Here is an 18,238-nt window from a genome sequence, read left to right as displayed (position 1 = left end):
GAGGGGAGGTGCGACACACACACATACGGACGCCACCCCACGCACCGCTCTCTGCGCGGTCTTTACTTAAATAAAACACTTTACTTTAAAAAATTCTTCTGATTAAACAAGGGGGCTAGATGAATACCGATTATTTCTTTGTCAAAGGCAACTCTTTTCCTGTAAACTATGTGAAACTCAAACTGACTGAACAAGGGGAAATAATGAGTGGAACGGACTCAGTAATCATGTTAGTGCTAGGACATTAGGGAGCTTTAAGAGAAGATTAGACAGGTTTATGGATGGGGATGATAGGTGGAAATTTCATACAGGGACTGCCACGTGTAAGCCTGGTGGCTTCTTGCAGCTTCCCTTATTTCTCATGTTCTTATGTTGTCGGGGAAGGAGTCTCTGGGCGCGGAAATTCTTATGGCAAGTTTATGGCAGCGAGCGCCCACTCTTAATCGTACATCTGGTGTTCTCTCTCTCTCTATTATCATTCTTTCTCGTGCGTTCTTACTTTCTTAATTTTATGTTGTTTTATCTTACTGCACATTACATGATATATATGCGTACATAGAGAGAGAGAGAGAGAGAGAGAGAGAGAGAGAGAGAGAGAGAGAGAGAGAGAGAGAGAGAGAGAGAGAGAGAGAGAGAGAGAATTATTATTATTATTACTATTATTATTATTATTATTATTGTTGTTGTTGTTGTTGTTGTTATTATTATTATTATTATTATTGTTATTATTATCATTATTATTATTATTATTATTATTATTATTATTGCCTTTATTATTCATTATTATTATTATTATTATTATTATTATTATTATTATTGCCTTTATTATTCATTATTATTATTATTATTATTATTATTATTATTGTTCTTGTAAGGCTTTGGTATGGTAGTAGCTGGATACCGCTGGCCACTATTGTTCTGGTAAGATTGATTCACCACTGTTCTGATTGAGGCTGCACATCGCTTGTATCAGTAAGATTACTGATTGCTTGACTTAGGGATGTTGCTGGAGATGACGGTGGCAGGATAGATGGTGGTGGCTGAATGCTTCTCCAATGAATATTGTTGGTAGTGTGGAGATCGTGGGTAGTGGTTTGGATTATGCTTGAATATGCGAGTAAAGGAACACAGGGTTTGATGAGATTTCATCTTGATTTAATGATGGACAGAGATGTACACGCGTGATACCGAGACAGATTACGACGGACGTGACGATGCTTGATTTTCTCTCTCTCTCTCTCTCTCTCTCTCTCTCTCTCTCTCTCTCTCTCTCTCTCTCTCTCTCTCTCTCTCTCTCAAGACTAACTCTGTCTCTGATATGAACTCTGATGGACTGAATTGATCTGATGTGCTCTCTCTCTCTCTCTCTCTCTCTCTCTGGAACTGTAGTCTCCGATCTCTGTGAACTGATCTCTAGCTTTCAAATTCAAATTCAAATTCAAATTTTATTAAGAAAGTGGGTGTTACATAGGAAATGGGGGGAGGTAAAATAAAGAAAGGAAGGGGGTGAGAAAAGTTGGTGAGAAAACGGAAATACAGTGGAAGGTGAATAGTTTTTTTTTTTTAAGTAATGAAATGTAACATTGCTTTCCTTAATTTCTAAAATTAATAATTTACAATCTGAAGTTAATTTGTGGTATATACAGAATTTGTATACAACGTACACGTAGATACAGAGGAAGTGATTAATACATTAAATACAATAACTTTCGTCTTCCGCCCACATCTACACTAATAACTTCTTCCTTATCATGTTTAAATTTCATGTTACAATTATTTATACCATAATTTTCCTTTATATTCCTGTGTATACCTCGTCTTTCGTTTGCGTGCTTGTATCTTATTTTCTATAAAAATTTACTTGTGCTTTTAACCTCCTTTATCTAATTTAGCGTAGGAAGACGTTAAATTAAATAAGGGAGGTTAAAAGCACAGTCCCGGAAGGGAAGTTAAAAGCACAGTAAAAAGTCCCAGAAGCGGTACAGGGCTCCCAGGGTCCTCCTGGCTTGCTGTACATGCCAGCTCCCTCCAGGTGTTCTCACAGGCGCTTCGTGATTACCCTCTCCAGCATCTTTCCTAGGGTCACCAGGAGAGAGATGGGACGATAGCTGTCTGGGCGGAAAGGATCCCTCTCAGACTTTACTATCATCCTCATCTCCGCACCCCTGAAACCGTCAATGAAGCATTGAAAATGTCCCGAAGGCTCCTCACCACCAGTTCCGGAAGATGAGACAAGATTACCTTATTTACAATCTCTAGCTACGCATAAAGGATATATTTATGTGAAAAGAAATGGATCAGGATTCAGAATCTGAAATGAAGAAATGACCAATGAACTGTCTCTAAATGAGGTGAAGGAACCAATGGCAGAGGTCGTTATTTCGGCCAATGGCCAGGGAGGACGATAGAAAGACAATATAAGTGTTTTCCCTAAGGACTACCAGGAATGTAGGGAAGGTGTGGTATTCCATTGAGAGAGAGAGAGAGAGAGAGAGAGAGAGAGAGAGAGAGAGAGAGAGAGAGAGAGAGAGAGAGAGAGAGAGAGAGAGAGAGAGAGAGAGAGAGAGAGAGAGAGAGAGAGAGAGAGAGAGAGAGAGAGAGAGAGAGGTGTAAATGACAAGCATATTAAAGTGTTTAAAGTGTTTAGAGAGAGAGAGAGAGAGAGAGAGAGAGAGAGAGAGAGAGAGAGAGAGAGAGAGAGAGAGAGAGAGAGAGAGAGAGAGAGAGAGAGAGAGGGGGGGGAGGGGGTGTAAATGACAAGCATATTAAAGTGTTTAAAGTGTTTAGAGAGAGAGAGAGAGAGAGAGAGAGAGAGAGAGAGAGAGAGAGAGAGAGAGAGAGAGAGAGAGAGAGAGAGCTTGAGGAGCAGTACCTGGCCCAACTTGTGGAAAGTGAGCAGTGTGGTGCCAATTCACAAGAAAAGCTCAAAAACCGAAGCAAAAAATTACCGTCCTGTGTCCTTGTTGCCGGTGCTCAGTAAAGTGCTGGAAACGATAGTGGCCTCGAGACTCACGTAGCACCTTGATAGGCACCACCTGCTGAGCAACAGACAATACGGCTTCAGGAAGGGGAGGTCGGCGGGAGACCTGCACCTGCAACTCACGAGTGAGTGGAGCGCTGCCCTGGACAGGGGCAAGGCCGCCCTTGTCGTCGCTCTCGATATAGAGGGAGCTTCTTTTGACAAAGTTTGGCATCCGGCGCTCGTCACCAAGCTCTACGCTGCCGGCGTGGACGGGCCGCTCCTCAAACTCCTCGAGAGTTACCTGAGGGACAGACACTTCAAAGTGACCGTCAATGGGCGTGATTCCAGGCTTCATCCCATCAGAGCGGGGGTCCCACAGGGTAGCTGCCTCGGCCCTCTGCTCTGGAATGTTTATATAAATGACCTGCTGCACCTTATCCCGAGCACGAGAGCATACGCGGATGACCTCACCCTGTCTCTCTGCTACGGTCCTGAGGAGGAAGACGCCACTGTCAGCACGCTGAACGCCACTCTAATTAAGGCCCGTACACATTATGTATCATGATGCGCATCGTGTTGAATGGATGTGTTGAAAAAGTCATTTTTCAACACGAAAGCGCATCACCAACGTGTTGCTGGGTCGGCTCGATTTTCAAATTGCAGCTCAGTGATGCATGACCAGTCAGAGCGACAGGACGTCCGGTCACGCTCCGCTCCAGCGCCGATGGCTCTCGAATCTCCACCACCCGCCATACCCTTTGAGTGGACAAGGGCCAACACCCAACATTTCATTGAATTGCTCAAGGAACATCCATCTGTTTGGAACATCAAGTCCAAGTAGTATAAAATGAGAAACGTCAGAAGTGCAAGCTTGGAAACAATAAAAGAAAGCGTAGTGTAGCCTCCAGACGAGCTCCTGGTGATATGCTGTCCCGAAAGCTGGTGTCCTGCTTACAAATGTAGGGTTCAATTTTTGTCAGCAATTTATAGAATGCAGGGATTGGCATTCTTGTGTAATTTTCGAAGTCTGTTGGATTTTCGACCTGTAGCTCCATAAATATTTTATTGAAGCTTCCCTTCAGATGTCGCCGAGAAAGCCATTGCTTACACCACAAGGCTCTACGTTTCTTCCTCCTCAAAAGTTTCTTTTTTGCTGCACACAGAGCAACTACACTCCATAGTAGAGTCTCCTGGCAGATTCCATCATCGGCGCACATCCTCCCCGCATGAAAGTTGAACTGTCACTGAGCAGCTGGCGCGCGAGAAGTTGCCGAGAACAATGTGAGCAGTGATGCAGTACAGTTTGGCCGCTAGTAATTTTTTTCAACACCACTACTGCATCACGTGGCTGATACATGATGCATAATGTGTACCAGGCTTAAATAGCAGCGTGGGGCGAAAAGTGGAAAGTAAAATTTGCGGCACACAAAACGCAGCTGCTCACCATCTCCAGACTCGGGACGGCCCCACGCCTTGTCTTCCAAGGCGACACGCTGACCCCACAGGACGAGGTGGAGGTGCTGGGGGTCACATATGATAGAAAGCTGTCCTTCAGATCCCACATAGAGCGGCTCGCCAGGGAGGCCTCAGGGAAGCTGGCATCCCTGAGGAGAATGTCACCTCTCCTGGACAGTAGGGGAATGGAAGTCCTCTACAAAGCCCAGGTTCGCTCGTCCCTGGAATACGCGTGCCTGGCATGGGGAGGTGCGGCCAACAAGCACCTGTCTCTACTGGACAAGGTACAGGAGAGGGCGGCAAGGCTCATCAGAGAGGCAGGACACCAACCAGCATTACAGAGTCTCCAACATCGGCGTGACGTGGCGGGACTCACTGTAATGTTCAAGGTGCAGCTACAGTGTGTGCCGCACCTACAGTCACTCCGGCAGCCTCCCCGACTGGCCCAGGTCGCTACCAGAGCCGTCACCTCAGCCCCGGAGGAACTGCTGCAAACCCGGTGCAGGACATGGCACCACCAAAGACAGTTTATTTACACTTATGTGAGCTGGTGGAATAAACTCATAGCCAGTGAGCAAAACATTGAAAATATTGCGAACTTGACAACGCAAAATTTTAAATGTAAAGTGAACGAGTCGCTGACACAATACAGACAGCAGTGATAAAAACAGAGTGAGGCTTTTAGATAGGTAACATTAACTATGTAACCTTTAGTCTCTAAGTTGTCACGATATTCTATATAATGTAGTGGTGACACCCTCTGTAAATTATGATGTATTTGGTATAAATAAAAAAAAATAAAAAAAAAGAGAGAGAGAGAGAGAGAGAGAGAGAGAGAGAGAGAGAGAGAGAGAGAGAGAGAGAGAGAGAGAGAGAGAGAGAGAGAGAGAGAGAGAGAGAGAGAGAGAGAGAGAGAGAGAGAGAGAGAGAGAGAGGGGGTGTAAATGACAAGCATATTAAAGTGTTCAAAGTATTTAGAGAGAGAGAGAGAGAGAGAGAGAGAGAGAGAGAGAGAGAGAGAGAGAGAGAGAGAGAGAGAGAGAGAGAGAGAGAGAGAGAGAGTGTGTGTGTGTGTGTATGCAGGTGAGTGGGTGAGCATGGGTGTAGATGAATTGGTGGGCGTCATTAAATAATACGTATAACATCTACCATTACAGTTTTGTGCACGGGTACACATGATTATTTCTCGCAACAAAAATAAAGAGGAAGAAAATAAAAACAAAGTAATGATTTTAGCCACCTTCCTAGTGTCCACCGGGAAGCACAGGACAAGGGCCGCTGCTCCACACTGAACTACTCGCAGTGAGCGTGATGGGTGGAACTTCTATCCAGAGCTTCCTCTTTTCAAAAGAACAAGAAGACTTCCACGAGGTCATCTCATGCTGCAGTGACAGGAGCGATCTGAGTTACCTACTGATCGCCCATCCCGGTATACAGGGATCAGGGTATCCGTTAAGGCAACATTAAAATCACTCTATTCGTGTCCTGACACAACACCTGAATAACATATTACTCAATCACTAAAAAAAGAAAACAATTATCCAGATAAAGGACAGGTGGAAGAAAACAATGTACCTGAAATAGAATATTTTTTTCCGATATAACTTAACCGGAAACATGGAAAAACAGAAAGTGCCTTGGGGAATAAAGTGTTACGTGCACGGGTGAGTTTCCGTCCTGCTCAGAGGCTTTTACTTCATCATAACATTACTACAACCATCACCATCACCACTGCTATCACTACTACTACTACTACTACTACTACTATAAGAGCAACAACAACAATAACAAAAACAAAAATTACTACTACTACTACTACTATTACTACTTCCAACAACAACAAAAATTACTACTACTACTACTACTACTACTACTACTACTACTACTACTACTACTACAACAACAACAACAACAATAACAACAACAACTACTACTACTACTACTAGTACAACAACAATACTACTACTACTACTACTACTGCTCCTGCTGCTGCTACTGCTACTGCTACTACTCAGGAGTAGGAAAAGGGCAGCAGTAAGTACACATGTACACACACGCAGCACCGGCGGTGTATCAACACCACCTGTCCTCCCAGGAACAAGAGATTCCTTGTCTCGATCCCTAGAAGGTACGAACGGTATTGTTGTGACGTAAGCGACCAGGAAAAGATTAAAACCTCTTCCTCGAAACGAAAAGCAAAACAGCCAAGTTTCTTGTACTATTTCACCAAAAAATAACATGCATCCTAATTGTTCAAGGTAAACACTGTGTACATGATTACTTCATCAAGGTGCTGAAGGATACTCGTATGTTATAAACCTAAAAGTTCTGATTTATAATTATATAGTTAGTAGCAGTAGTAGTAGTAGTAGTAGTAGTAGTAGTAGTAGTAGTAGTAGTAGTAGTAGTAGTAGTGGTGGTGGTGGTGGTGGGGGTGGTGGTGGTGGTGGTAGTAATAATATGTTGTTCATGATTGCATTCAGCTCACGAAACACACACACACACACACACACACACACACACACACATATATATATATATATATATATATATATATATATATATATATATATATATATATATATATATATATATATATATATATATATATAGTGAAAACTTTGACAAAGGTCACTCATAGACGAGTGATCAAGATGTCTGTCGGTCTCTGCCTTATTAGTACAGAAGTGAAGAGCAGAAGTGGTAGTAGTAATAACAGTATTAGTTATAGTAATAAGTAGATAGAAGGTGGTGGTAGTAGTAGTAGTAGTAGTAGTAGTAGTAGTAGTAGTAGTAGTAGTAGTAGTAGTAGTGTTGTTGTTGTTGTTGTTGTTGTTGTTGTTGTAGTAGTAGTAGTAGTAGTAGTAGTAGATGTTGTTGTTCTTGTTGTAATAGTAGTGGTAGTAGTAGTAGTAGTAGTAGTAGTAGTAGCTGTTGTTGTTATTGTTGTAGTAGTAGTAGTAGTAGTGGTAGCAGTTGTAATAGTAGTAACAATAGTAGCTAGTTGTAGAAAGTAGTTGTTGTGAATTTTGTTGTTGTACAAGGCAAAATGAGCTGGAATGTTACTGGAAAAAAAAAAAAAAAAAAAAAAAAAAGGAGAGTGTCGCTCGCACCTTCAGCTAACTGTGACCATGAGTTTGCATTTTCTCTTTTTGTGTCCTGGCGTTTTGCCTCTGCTAATTCGGGGAACATGAGAAGGTATTATTCTGATTATCCTTGGAATAACTGCTGGTTCAGTGTCAGAGGCCTGTCTCTGTGTGCTGATCACATAACAGGTCACAGTCTGGAGTGGAGGCGTACATTCCTCACTCTTTCCCTCGACCTAAACCTTCCAAACCTTAGTTTAACACAGCCTGATTTCGTATTGTACATGATGGAGGGCTGGCCCACAAAAGGTACTTGAGTCTTCCATCACCTGAATCTCATGCACTTTACATTTCTGCCCGGAATCATGACAAATCTGTTCTCCAACTAGCCAAAAATTCCTTCATTAATAGAAAGTGTTAAAATCTTTCAAGATCTAACTGATCTTGTGATTTCCGGCTCCTAGCCAAAAAACATCTCCAATAATTTTGCTTCTTCATCTTTCCTTCCTTTATTTCAACCTGATCGTACCACTGCCATCTCATTTCTTTGCTTGAACTTTTGCTGAAAACTCTACCTTGGATGATTCAGGGTTTGTTCATACCTCTCCTCCACCCTCTCACTACTTCATGCTAACCATTAAGATCTTTCGCAATGATGTTTTCCATCCCCTCGCTGGCCTAAACTCTCAGAAGGCTTATGGATCTGATGGGGTTCCTCCTATTGTTCTCCAAAACTGTACCTCTGTGCTTGCCTAGCCAAACTCTTCCAACTCTGTCTATCAACATCTACCATTGCTTCTTGGTGAAAGTTTGCTTGTTCCTAAAAAGTGTGATCGTTCTAACCCCTTAATCTACCGTTCCGTTGCTTTAATTTCCTGCCAATCTAAAGTTTTCGAATCTATCTTTGACAGGAAGAGTCTTAAACATCTGTCACTTCATAACCTTCTCTCTAATCCCCAGGTATGGGTTCCGTCGAGACCGCTCTACTGGTGATGTTCTGGCTTTCCTTACCAAGTCTTGGCTATTCTCTTTTAGAGATTTTAATGAAACTTTTGTTGTTGTTTTTGTTATATCAAAACCTTTTGATAGTCTCGCACATGCTTTGATTTTCAAACTACGCTACCATGGCTTCTTTCTTTCTCTCTGTGACTTCCTCTCAAGTTTACATTCTGACCGTTCTATTGTTGCTGTATTAGACAGTCACTGTTTTCCTAAATCTATTAACAGTGATGCTCCTCAGGATTCTGTCCTGTTACCCACTCTCTTCCTATTATTCATCAATGATTTCCTAAACCAAACGTTTTGTCCTATCCACTCCGACATTGATAATACCAACCTGCACTCTTCCACGTTTTTTCGTCGGCGTCCAACCCTTCACGAAGTAAACAGTTCACGCGGGGAAGCCACAGGACGCCTGACTTCGGATTTCTCTAAAATTTCAGATTGGAGCAGAACAAATTGTATTGTATTGTTAAATTATATTGTTCAATATCTCAAAAACTCAATTCCTCCATATATCAACTAGACACAACCTTCCAGATAACTATCCTCTCTTTTTCAATGACACTCAACTGTCCCCCTTTTCTTCACTGAACATTCTCGGTCTATCCTTTATTTATAATCTAAACTGGAAACTTCACATCTCATCTTTAGCTAAAACAGCTTATATGAAGTTAGACGTTCTAAGTCGTCTCCGCCAATTTTTCTCGCCGCTGCCCCTCCCCCCCCCAACTGCTAACTTTATACAGGAACATTATCTGTCCAAGCATGGAGTATGCTTGATATGTACGATGGGATTCCATTCATACCGCTCTTTTAGACAGGGTGGAATCAAAAGTTTTTCGTCTTATTAGCTTATCTCCTCTAACTGGCTGTCTTTAGCCTCTCTCTCAGAGCAGTAATATTGCATCTCTTGCCATCTTATACCGCTATTTTCATGCTAATTGCTCTTCTATTCTTCTTAACTGCATGCGTCACCTCCTCCCGCTGCCTTGCCGCTCAAGACTTTCTTCTTTCTCTCACCTCTATTCTGTCCACCTCTCTAATGCAAGAGTTAACCAGTATTCTCAATCATTCATCATTTTCTCTGGTAAACTCTGGAACTCCCTTCCTGCTTCTGTATTTCCTCCTTCCTATGACTTGAACTTTTTCAAAAGAAAAGTTTCAAGACACTTATCCATTAAGTTTTGACGACCGCTTTCGAAGTACCTCATTGGGCTTTTTTTTTTTTTTTTTATTTATTACTATAATTTTGTTGCCGTTAGCCAGTGTCCCTAGTACAGAGGTCGGCAGCCCAGAATTAGAGAAGAGCCACTTTCTTCAGACTTGACAGGAACACAGTGCTGCTGGAGCCACAGCGTAAAATCTATTACGAATGTCGATTAAGAAACCTAATAAATTTCCTCCATACAAAAGTTAAGTAATATAACCATAGACAAAATAATCATACAAATTGTACTGTGGTACTAGTAGTAGTAGTAGTAGTAGTAGTAGTAGTAGTAGTAGTAGTAGTAATAGTAGTAGTAGTTATAAATAATAATAATAATAATAATAATAATAATAATAATAATAATAATAATAATAATAATAATAATAATAATATTATTATTATTAATATCATTATTATTATTATTACAATTATTATTAATGATGATTATATCAATAGTAATAGCAGCTGTCACAAAATAAACTATTATAATAATTAAGTAGGACGACACTCGTTTAACTTTATAATTCTATGATGGCAGCAAGTGAACAAATATGGTATGTTATTTTTCAAACATGTTAAGTGTACTTACTATATCAGTATCTGGTCACCATGATGAGTTTAAACCGGAGAGAGAGAGAGAGAGAGAGAGAGAGAGAGAGAGAGAGAGAGAGAGAGAGAGAGAGAGAGAGAGAGAGAGAGAGAGAGAGAGAGAGAGAGAGAGAGAGAGAGAGAGAGAGAGAATTAAGTCTTAATTAATGTGATTTCTGCTCCTGTGTTTCTTTGGAGAGATGCTCAATGTTTGGCAAATATGTTGTCGTTTTGAGTTTCAGGCAGGACTGCAGGCTTGCATCATTCAGTCGCCTGCGTAGTTTGTTTTTTATAAAGTTCATGCTAGAAAACACTTGTTCACACAAGGTAAGTAGATCCAAAAATAGAGAGAATGCCAAAGGCATATCTTTTCATGTGTGTGTAAGTGTCTGGTAAGGAATTCCACACTTCATACACAATCTGATCTCGTTTTTGTACCACAGACAATTCAGTCCATTTGTGTTGAAATGCCAGTGTAGCATGTTGTTTCTCCAGGTTTTCAATATCGGAGACCATGCCTCTGAATTTTGAAGTCTATAAGTCTTTTCCCTGCAAGTCAGCTAATTCCAGTTCCAGTTCTGCTTGATTCACTCCAGTAAAAGCTCAAAAATTGAGTGAGTCTGTATCTGCATCACAAATGACAACGTGGCTTTTTCTGAATTCTTGAAAACGTCCTTCAAAGGATTTTTTTTCATTTTCATTGGTGCATTTTTTATATCAATATCCCGCTCAAAGTCTGTTCCTTCTTCAAATTGCTTTAATGAAGGGAAGTGAATCTGAGAGCCTCTCTCAACATCTCTAACAAAGATAGTTTTCGTTCAAAGGAAAGGACTTCTTCCAAAAGCATCAGAGCAGTGTTTCCCTCTCCTTGTAGTTTCCTGTTGAGGTCATTTAAATGTGAAGTGATATCCACCAAGAAGTGAAACTTCTGTAGCCATTCAGGATTTGTAAGACATGCATATTCATGGTGGCCTTTCTCCTCCAGAAATTTCTTCACTTCCTCAAGGAATGCTGCAAAACGTGCAAGCACCCGACCCCTAGAAACCCAACGGACTTTGTTATGGAAGAGGAGGTCTGAATACCGGGAATCGACCTCTTCCAGAAGTTCACGAAACTGTCAGTAGTTTAAGCCTTTTGCCATTATTTTGTCCATTACTTCAGTGAACTCTGATGGGCAAGTTTGTGCACACAGTGCCTCTTGGTGAACGATGCAGTGAAATGATATTACTTCACATAACAGCTCTCGGTTTAAGAGAGAAACAAACCCCTCATGTATACCTGTCATACTCGGTGCAGCATCAGTTGCAACACAAATAATGTGGTTGGTCTGAATTCCTTTTTTCCTTAAGGCAGGTTATAATTGTTGAAAATATATCCTCACCTCTAGTTTGACCAGTGAGAGGCAACAAGTCAATGAGTTCTTCTTGTGGGCCTTCAGAATTGACATACCTGCCAAGAAGAGCAACTTGTGCAATATCGTCAACATCACATGACTCATCACAAGCAATTGAAAAGCCACAGGCTGAATTGATGTCCACAATTTGCTGATTGGTGATGTCTTGTGAAAGTTTCAATGCTCTGTCCCTCATTGTTTTAGCAGACAATGGCATATTCTTAATTTTCTTAATTATTTCATCCTTGTTTTTTTAATTCCCTGAACAGATGCATTGCTGCATTGATGAAACAGTCTTTTATATATTCACCATCTGTAAAAGGTTTTCCACGTTTTGCTATCTCATGATTTATCACAAAACTGGCAGTAGTTGTATCCTTGGAGGACTTCACCCATTTCGCGAATACATTCTGACTCCGCTTTGCTCTGAGCTGCAGTTCCTCCACAGCTTTCTTTCTGGCATCTCCAACTGGATAATTTTCAGCAAAATCACTGTTTCCTCTGAAAATGGCTCTCAAGGTTGGAATTTTTTTTTTTATTGTTGGCCAGTTTTTCACTGCATATGAGGCACAAAGGGTACCCTCTAGAATTCTGAGCAAATGCAAAATGCTCGGGTCCATTCACTCCCTAAACTCTATTTTCATCTTCAATTTTCCTCTTCCTCGATGCCATTTCTCCAGTAATTGATTACGTCTTCATATCTTTCACTGAAGAAAAGGTCGTAATAGTAGCAGCAGCAGCAGCAGCAGCAGCAGCAGCAGTAGTAGTAGTAGTAGTAGTAGTAGTAGTAATATTAGTAGTAGTAGTATAGTAGTATTAGTATTAGTATTAGTAGTAGTTAGTAGTAGTAATAGTTAGTAGTAGTAGTATAGTAGTAGTAGTAGTAGTAGTAGTAGTAGTAGTAGTAGTAGTAGTAGTAGTAGCAGCACCAGTCGTACTGGTAGTAGTAGTAGTAGTAGTAGTAGTAGTAGTATAGCAGTACAAGTAGGAGGAGGAAAAAAAATAGCCCGTCCTAGTAACTATGGGAGTGCGTTTTCACTGAAGGAGATGCCTGCCTGCACTGCCAGGCAGTGTTGGACAGAAGCTGGGGTGGTTGGATGGACTTGTATCATAAAGGAATCATATTCGTACTATAGACGTAGACCTCGCGCCTCTCTCTCTCTCTCTCTCTCTCTCTCTCTCTCTCTCTCTCTCTCTCTCTCTCTCTCTCTCCGTGTTCTACGATAAGTTAGACAATTTTATGTAGGTGGCAGGAGCCGCACGTGTCTCTTGAAAGAGCCGCACGCGGCTTCCGGAGCCGCAGGTTGCTGACCTCTGCCCTAGTACATTAGACACACACACCAAAAAATAAAAAATAAAAAAATAAATAAAATAAAATAAAAATAAATAAATAAATAAATGAATAAATAAATAAATAAATAAATAAATAAATAATATATATATATATATATATATATATATATATATATATATATATATATATATAATATATATATTATATATATATATATATAATATAATATATATATATATTCCACCATGGATTTTGATGACTATGGAAATTGATAAATTGATGATGAATTTGTCGAGTGAAGACGGTTACGTCTGATGAACATAGGTGGAAGGGACAACGGAACAAGACGGAAAAAGACAACGGAAAAAGAAAAAGAAAAAAGTAATAATGGAAAGCGTAAACATCTACAAATTGAAAATAGTAATAACAATAATAATAATAATAATAATAATAATAATAATAATAATAATAATAATAATTAACAGTAATAATAATAATAATAATAATGATAATAATAATAAAAAAAAAATAATAATAATGATAATAATAATAATAATAATAATAATAATAATAATAATAATAATAATAATAATAATAATAATAACAAATATATGAAATAGATAAATAAAGTTCTGGAATGATGGCCAAGGAGCCGCTTTAAGTAATCTCTGGAAAAACGACCCACAGTATTATGTAAACACAAGACATATCGGAAATCCCATCCCTGTGTCGACATCTACCTGGGGATATAAGCAGGGAGGCAAGGGTAGGTAAGGCAGAGCAGAATTAGACACTGTGGTGAACACACCTGCCTTTACCAACGGCTTCTTCAAGAACCTATTGAAATATGGTATGTACAGTCTGTCTCTCTCTCTCTCTCTCTCTCTCTCTCTCTCTCTCTCTCTCTCTCTCTCTCTCTCTCTCTCTCTCTGCCATATCTATTTCATGTTTTATCATTATCATTATTATTATTATTATTATTATTATTATTATCATTATTATTATTATTACTTATCCATGATATGTCACCTATTATTCCTTGTTTTCCAGTTTAGGTAATTAATGAAAAGAAAACATCAGAACGCAATCGTTATTTAGATAAAGCACTATGCGCAAAGAAAACTATTTTCCTTTATAGCTATAGAAATAAGAATTGCATGGAAGCTACTGTATTTGGTTGAAAATGCTCACTACCACTTCTCGAATCTCTCCATAATTACACCATTACAAATACTACTAATTTTAATAATCTATTACCAGAAGGTGCAAATTTTAGCAGCCATGGTGGTTGTGGCTACCGTTGTGGCCATGACGGAAGCATCCCGAGTACCTCCATATCTAGGTCGGGATTGTAAGCACTGGTGCAGAGACAACAATCAAGCACTCTACTGCTGCGGCCCTCCAGGAATTACCTATCCACCTTTTATTAGAAGTGAGATTTTTCTCATCGTTTAGATATTTTCCTAACCTTCCATTGTATATCAACACAGCAGTTCTGAACTCTGTTTATACAATGATTTTGTTGAAATCAGTGAGTTACGTGGATCAACAGATCTCCTGATAGGTCCTTTACTGTCATGTATTCACACAACACTTTCAAATATTTCAGAGCACCCTGGTAAATGTCCTTCAGTCCGCTCTACATGTACTGGTGTGAGGTCATCTAGACCAAAGGTGAGAGAGAGAGAGAGAGAGAGAGAGAGAGAGAGAGAGAGAGAGAGAGAGAGAGAGAGAGAGAGAGAGAGAGAGAGAGAGAGAGAGAGAGAGAGAGAGAGAGAGAGAGAGAGAGAGAGAGAGAGAGAGAGAGAGAGAGAGAGAGAGAGAGAGAGAGAGAGAGAGAGAGAGAGAGAGAGAGAGAGAGAGAGAGAGAGAGAGAGAGAGAGAGAGAGAGAGAGAGAGAGAGAGAGAGAGAGAGAGAGAGAGAGATTTTCAAGAAAACAATGATTTCAATATATTGCTTTCTTTCGCAGTTCTGCCCCCACGATGATGCTTGTGAGTTTAGAAGCAAGTGTTGCTATGACGCCTGTGTGAAGCACCACGTATGCAAGACTGTTGAATTCTACTAAACAACAATTACACCAGACCTGAGCTGAAAATCTTTCACCAGTAAAAAATTTTCAACAAACTGTATTCACTGGATTTTTTTTAAACACTGAAGTATGGTTATGTTATACTGTATACATTTGTAAGCAACATCAACTAAACAATAAACACAACTGTATCTCTTGAGAAATTTCAGTGTTTTCTTAATGGACACAATAGGCACTTATATATTTAGTGACAGGAATCAGTTCGTTACCTTAGGGATCATATGTTGCTCCCATATTACATAAAGTATTCGTGTCGCTAATACTGAAGGATTTAAGAAAATACAATAAAGTAAATATAATATAAATAAACAAAAGTTCCTACACTGATATACAGTAATACAATCATAAGACGTGAACATAACTTGAAGGGTTAAGAATGATTAATGCAATAGAGACGTCTTCAGAATGGTTGTGGATTCCAGGATAGCGAAAATTTATCGTAATGCAAGAATTGACCACTATCTTCACTTCTTCATTCCTTTCACTGATAAAGTGCCTGTTTCTGGGTTTCTTGCTTCTTACGCCTTGATCTGTTACAAAAGAGGAATATCAGACAACTCAGGGACTAAACTGTTTTCGGTTTTTCTCCTTCAGTATCTTTTTGGGAGCGCCACTGTGAAGGGCAGTTTTTAATTGTTGTGTCTTTGGCCGGTCTCTCTGACTTATAAAATAATTATAACCACAAAAGATATATTAAATGATAGGTAAACTACTTCTGAGAATGAAATGTGAAACTGTGTTAGTTAGTAATAGTTGGGGAAATATGCTTCCAACCCAGATGCACGGTGTAAATCTTTATTTTTGAAACGTTAGACAATCAGGAATAAATTGCCCACATATAGCAGTTTCTGAGATACTTCAGTCCTAATGTTTCTTGGCAATGTTTCAAGTAATGGATTTAGCACAAATATTTACAAAACTTTTTTTTTTTTTTTTGCAAGCCCCTTACTGTCGAAATTATTGAGTCATTATACAACTTTACATGTTATATTCATTATCTACTTTTTTATCTTTTCATCCTTAATGCTCACCTCTGTAGGCAACCAGTGAAAAGTCTTTTTCCATTAAGCAAACACAAAATATAGCCACTTCCTTACTAACTCTCACGGGAGCAATCTCCTCAGGTCTCTCCTCTCTTCAACAAAAGAAAATTTGATTTAATCTTCGCTCACTTTAATCTTAATCATATATTTTCATGCTTGGCCCTTTTCAGTGTTGGTGATATGTAGAATATATATGTATATATTCAGCAAACACACACACACACACACACACACACACACACACACACACACACACACACACAATATATATATATATATATATATATATATATATATATATATATATATATATATATATATATATATATATATATATATATATATATATATATATATTCAGCAAACACACACACACACACACACACACACACACACACACACACACACATACACACACACACACACACACATACACACACACACACACAATATATATATATATATATATATATATATATATATATATATATATATATATATATATATATATATATATATATATAGTTACGACCAGGATTCAGGCCCTTTCACACCTGCCAATACTCCCGGGTCAGCTTTCCCTAGACTAGCTCTTAGTCTAGTGTGGGCACAAATATGACGAATCCAGACACTTGCTGGTCACCCAAAGCTATCAAAATTCTGAGATCGCCACTCGGTTTAACCCACCGACCGAGAAGGGAGTATTACAAACCGCCAAACAAATCATAACTTGCTGAAAATCGCAAACCACGTGCTTGTGAGGGGGGGGGGGACAGCTAGGACAAAGGACACACAGGGATGAGGCTTATAATATTATGTGGACAACCTCCCATGTCAACGGCCCAATCCACATCCCACATAATATTATATCCTCCCACCCATGTACAGTCTATATGCAGTTCCCTGGAGGACTATAGGCAGCAACACACGCACAGATTATTATGAAATCCTCCGGCTTCAGAGCTCCCAGCAGTAAGCACTGAAGGCCTGTTGCATTTAACAGCACAAAACACTAAAGACACGACAGCACAACAACCAGCAGACACCAGAAGAGGCCGCCACCTGCTCCTACAGAGACGCCAGTTGGCTCAGAGAAAGCTGAGGAGTCTGTGCAAGGAATTATAGCTTATATATATATATATATATATATATATATATATATATATATATATATATATATATATATATATATATATATATATAAGGGCAAATCAAGGGCAAACGGCACTCACAGTCAGGCTCCTGTGGACGCCAGTCCTACTACCTTGTATACTCAAGTAATATATACTAAAAGAGCCTTTAACATTATAACTCCTTGGTTTTCCTTGCTTCTCTCTGCTTTTTCTCTCGTGCACCTTATTCCTGACATGTCTAAGCACCAACTGAACAAAGCAGACAATGCGAGCAGTGTTGCCATCAAAAAATTGCCAATCCCGTCAGACTCGATCTCTAAAACCGCTAGATTAAGACCTAAAATCGCTAAATTTCAGCAAGGCCTAAAGAATATACTCTAGTCTCTTGGCCTTGGATTTCAGGTAAGCCCAGAAAGTACACACGCAGAGAGAGAGAGAGAGAGAGAGAGAGAGAGAGAGAGAGAGAGAGAGAGAGAGAGAGAGAGAGAGAGAGAGAGAGAGAGAGAGAGAGAGAGAATGTAGGTTCAGCTTTACTTTGTATATCGATAGAAACATTTATATTATATACCTAGTAAAAAAATATCAAGTCAGATGCATCCTCTTCCACCTCCTCACGCGAGGCACTAGGCACTGGTGACTGCAAATCTCTACTGTAAACTTGAGATGTTCCAATCTTACTTGCAACACATGGTGAAATTTCGTAATCAAAACACGATTTTTCATGTCTTTTTAGTCCTGCACGAATTGCTAGAATTGCATTTACCATTTTGTTTCCATTCGGTTTCTAAGTTTACTTTTTCACTACATTTAGCTGGCTGAAAATTCTTTCTACCTCAGCATTAGAATGGGGCAAAATAAGTACTGATAATGCAAACTTTGCTAGTTCTTCAAATGGATTGCAATCAGATGCATCCTTGTAGTTGTTTACTTCAATCCAAAATGAGACTAGGTGACTGCACACCACTTGAACAATGTAAGATTGTTC

General features: G+C 39.5%; 2 protein-coding genes across 3 annotated transcripts in view; one reads left to right on the top strand and one right to left on the bottom strand.

The window, feature by feature from the left end:
• Positions 1-18,238, bottom strand: part of LOC135113142 (condensin-2 complex subunit G2-like) — a 107,770-nt gene that overhangs the window by 70,487 nt on the left and 19,045 nt on the right. The gene's annotated exons all lie outside the window — the stretch shown is intronic.
• Positions 13,698-15,220, top strand: LOC135113133 (uncharacterized). Its single transcript, XM_064028208.1, has 4 exons — positions 13,698-13,837; positions 14,248-14,419; positions 14,597-14,661; positions 14,958-15,220. Exons 1-4 carry the CDS (start codon positions 13,835-13,837, stop codon positions 15,051-15,053), a joined length of 336 nt encoding a protein of 111 aa, XP_063884278.1. The 5' UTR covers positions 13,698-13,834; the 3' UTR covers positions 15,054-15,220.

The sequence above is a fragment of the Scylla paramamosain genome, chromosome 2 (genome assembly GCF_035594125.1).
Source record: "Scylla paramamosain isolate STU-SP2022 chromosome 2, ASM3559412v1, whole genome shotgun sequence".
Classification (NCBI taxonomy): Eukaryota; Metazoa; Arthropoda; class Malacostraca; order Decapoda; family Portunidae; genus Scylla; species Scylla paramamosain.
The sequence above is the reverse complement of the archived record's forward strand: the minus strand, read 5'-3'. Positions and strand labels throughout refer to the sequence as shown.

Coding starts and splice junctions, on each gene's coding strand:
- LOC135113133 (XM_064028208.1), top strand. Junction 14,420..14,596: donor CTATCCACCTTTTATTAGAA/GTGAGATTTTTC, acceptor CAAATATTTCAG/AGCACCCTGGTAAATGTCCT. Junction 14,662..14,957: donor TGAGGTCATCTAGACCAAAG/GTGAGAGAGAGA, acceptor TTTCTTTCGCAG/TTCTGCCCCCACGATGATGC.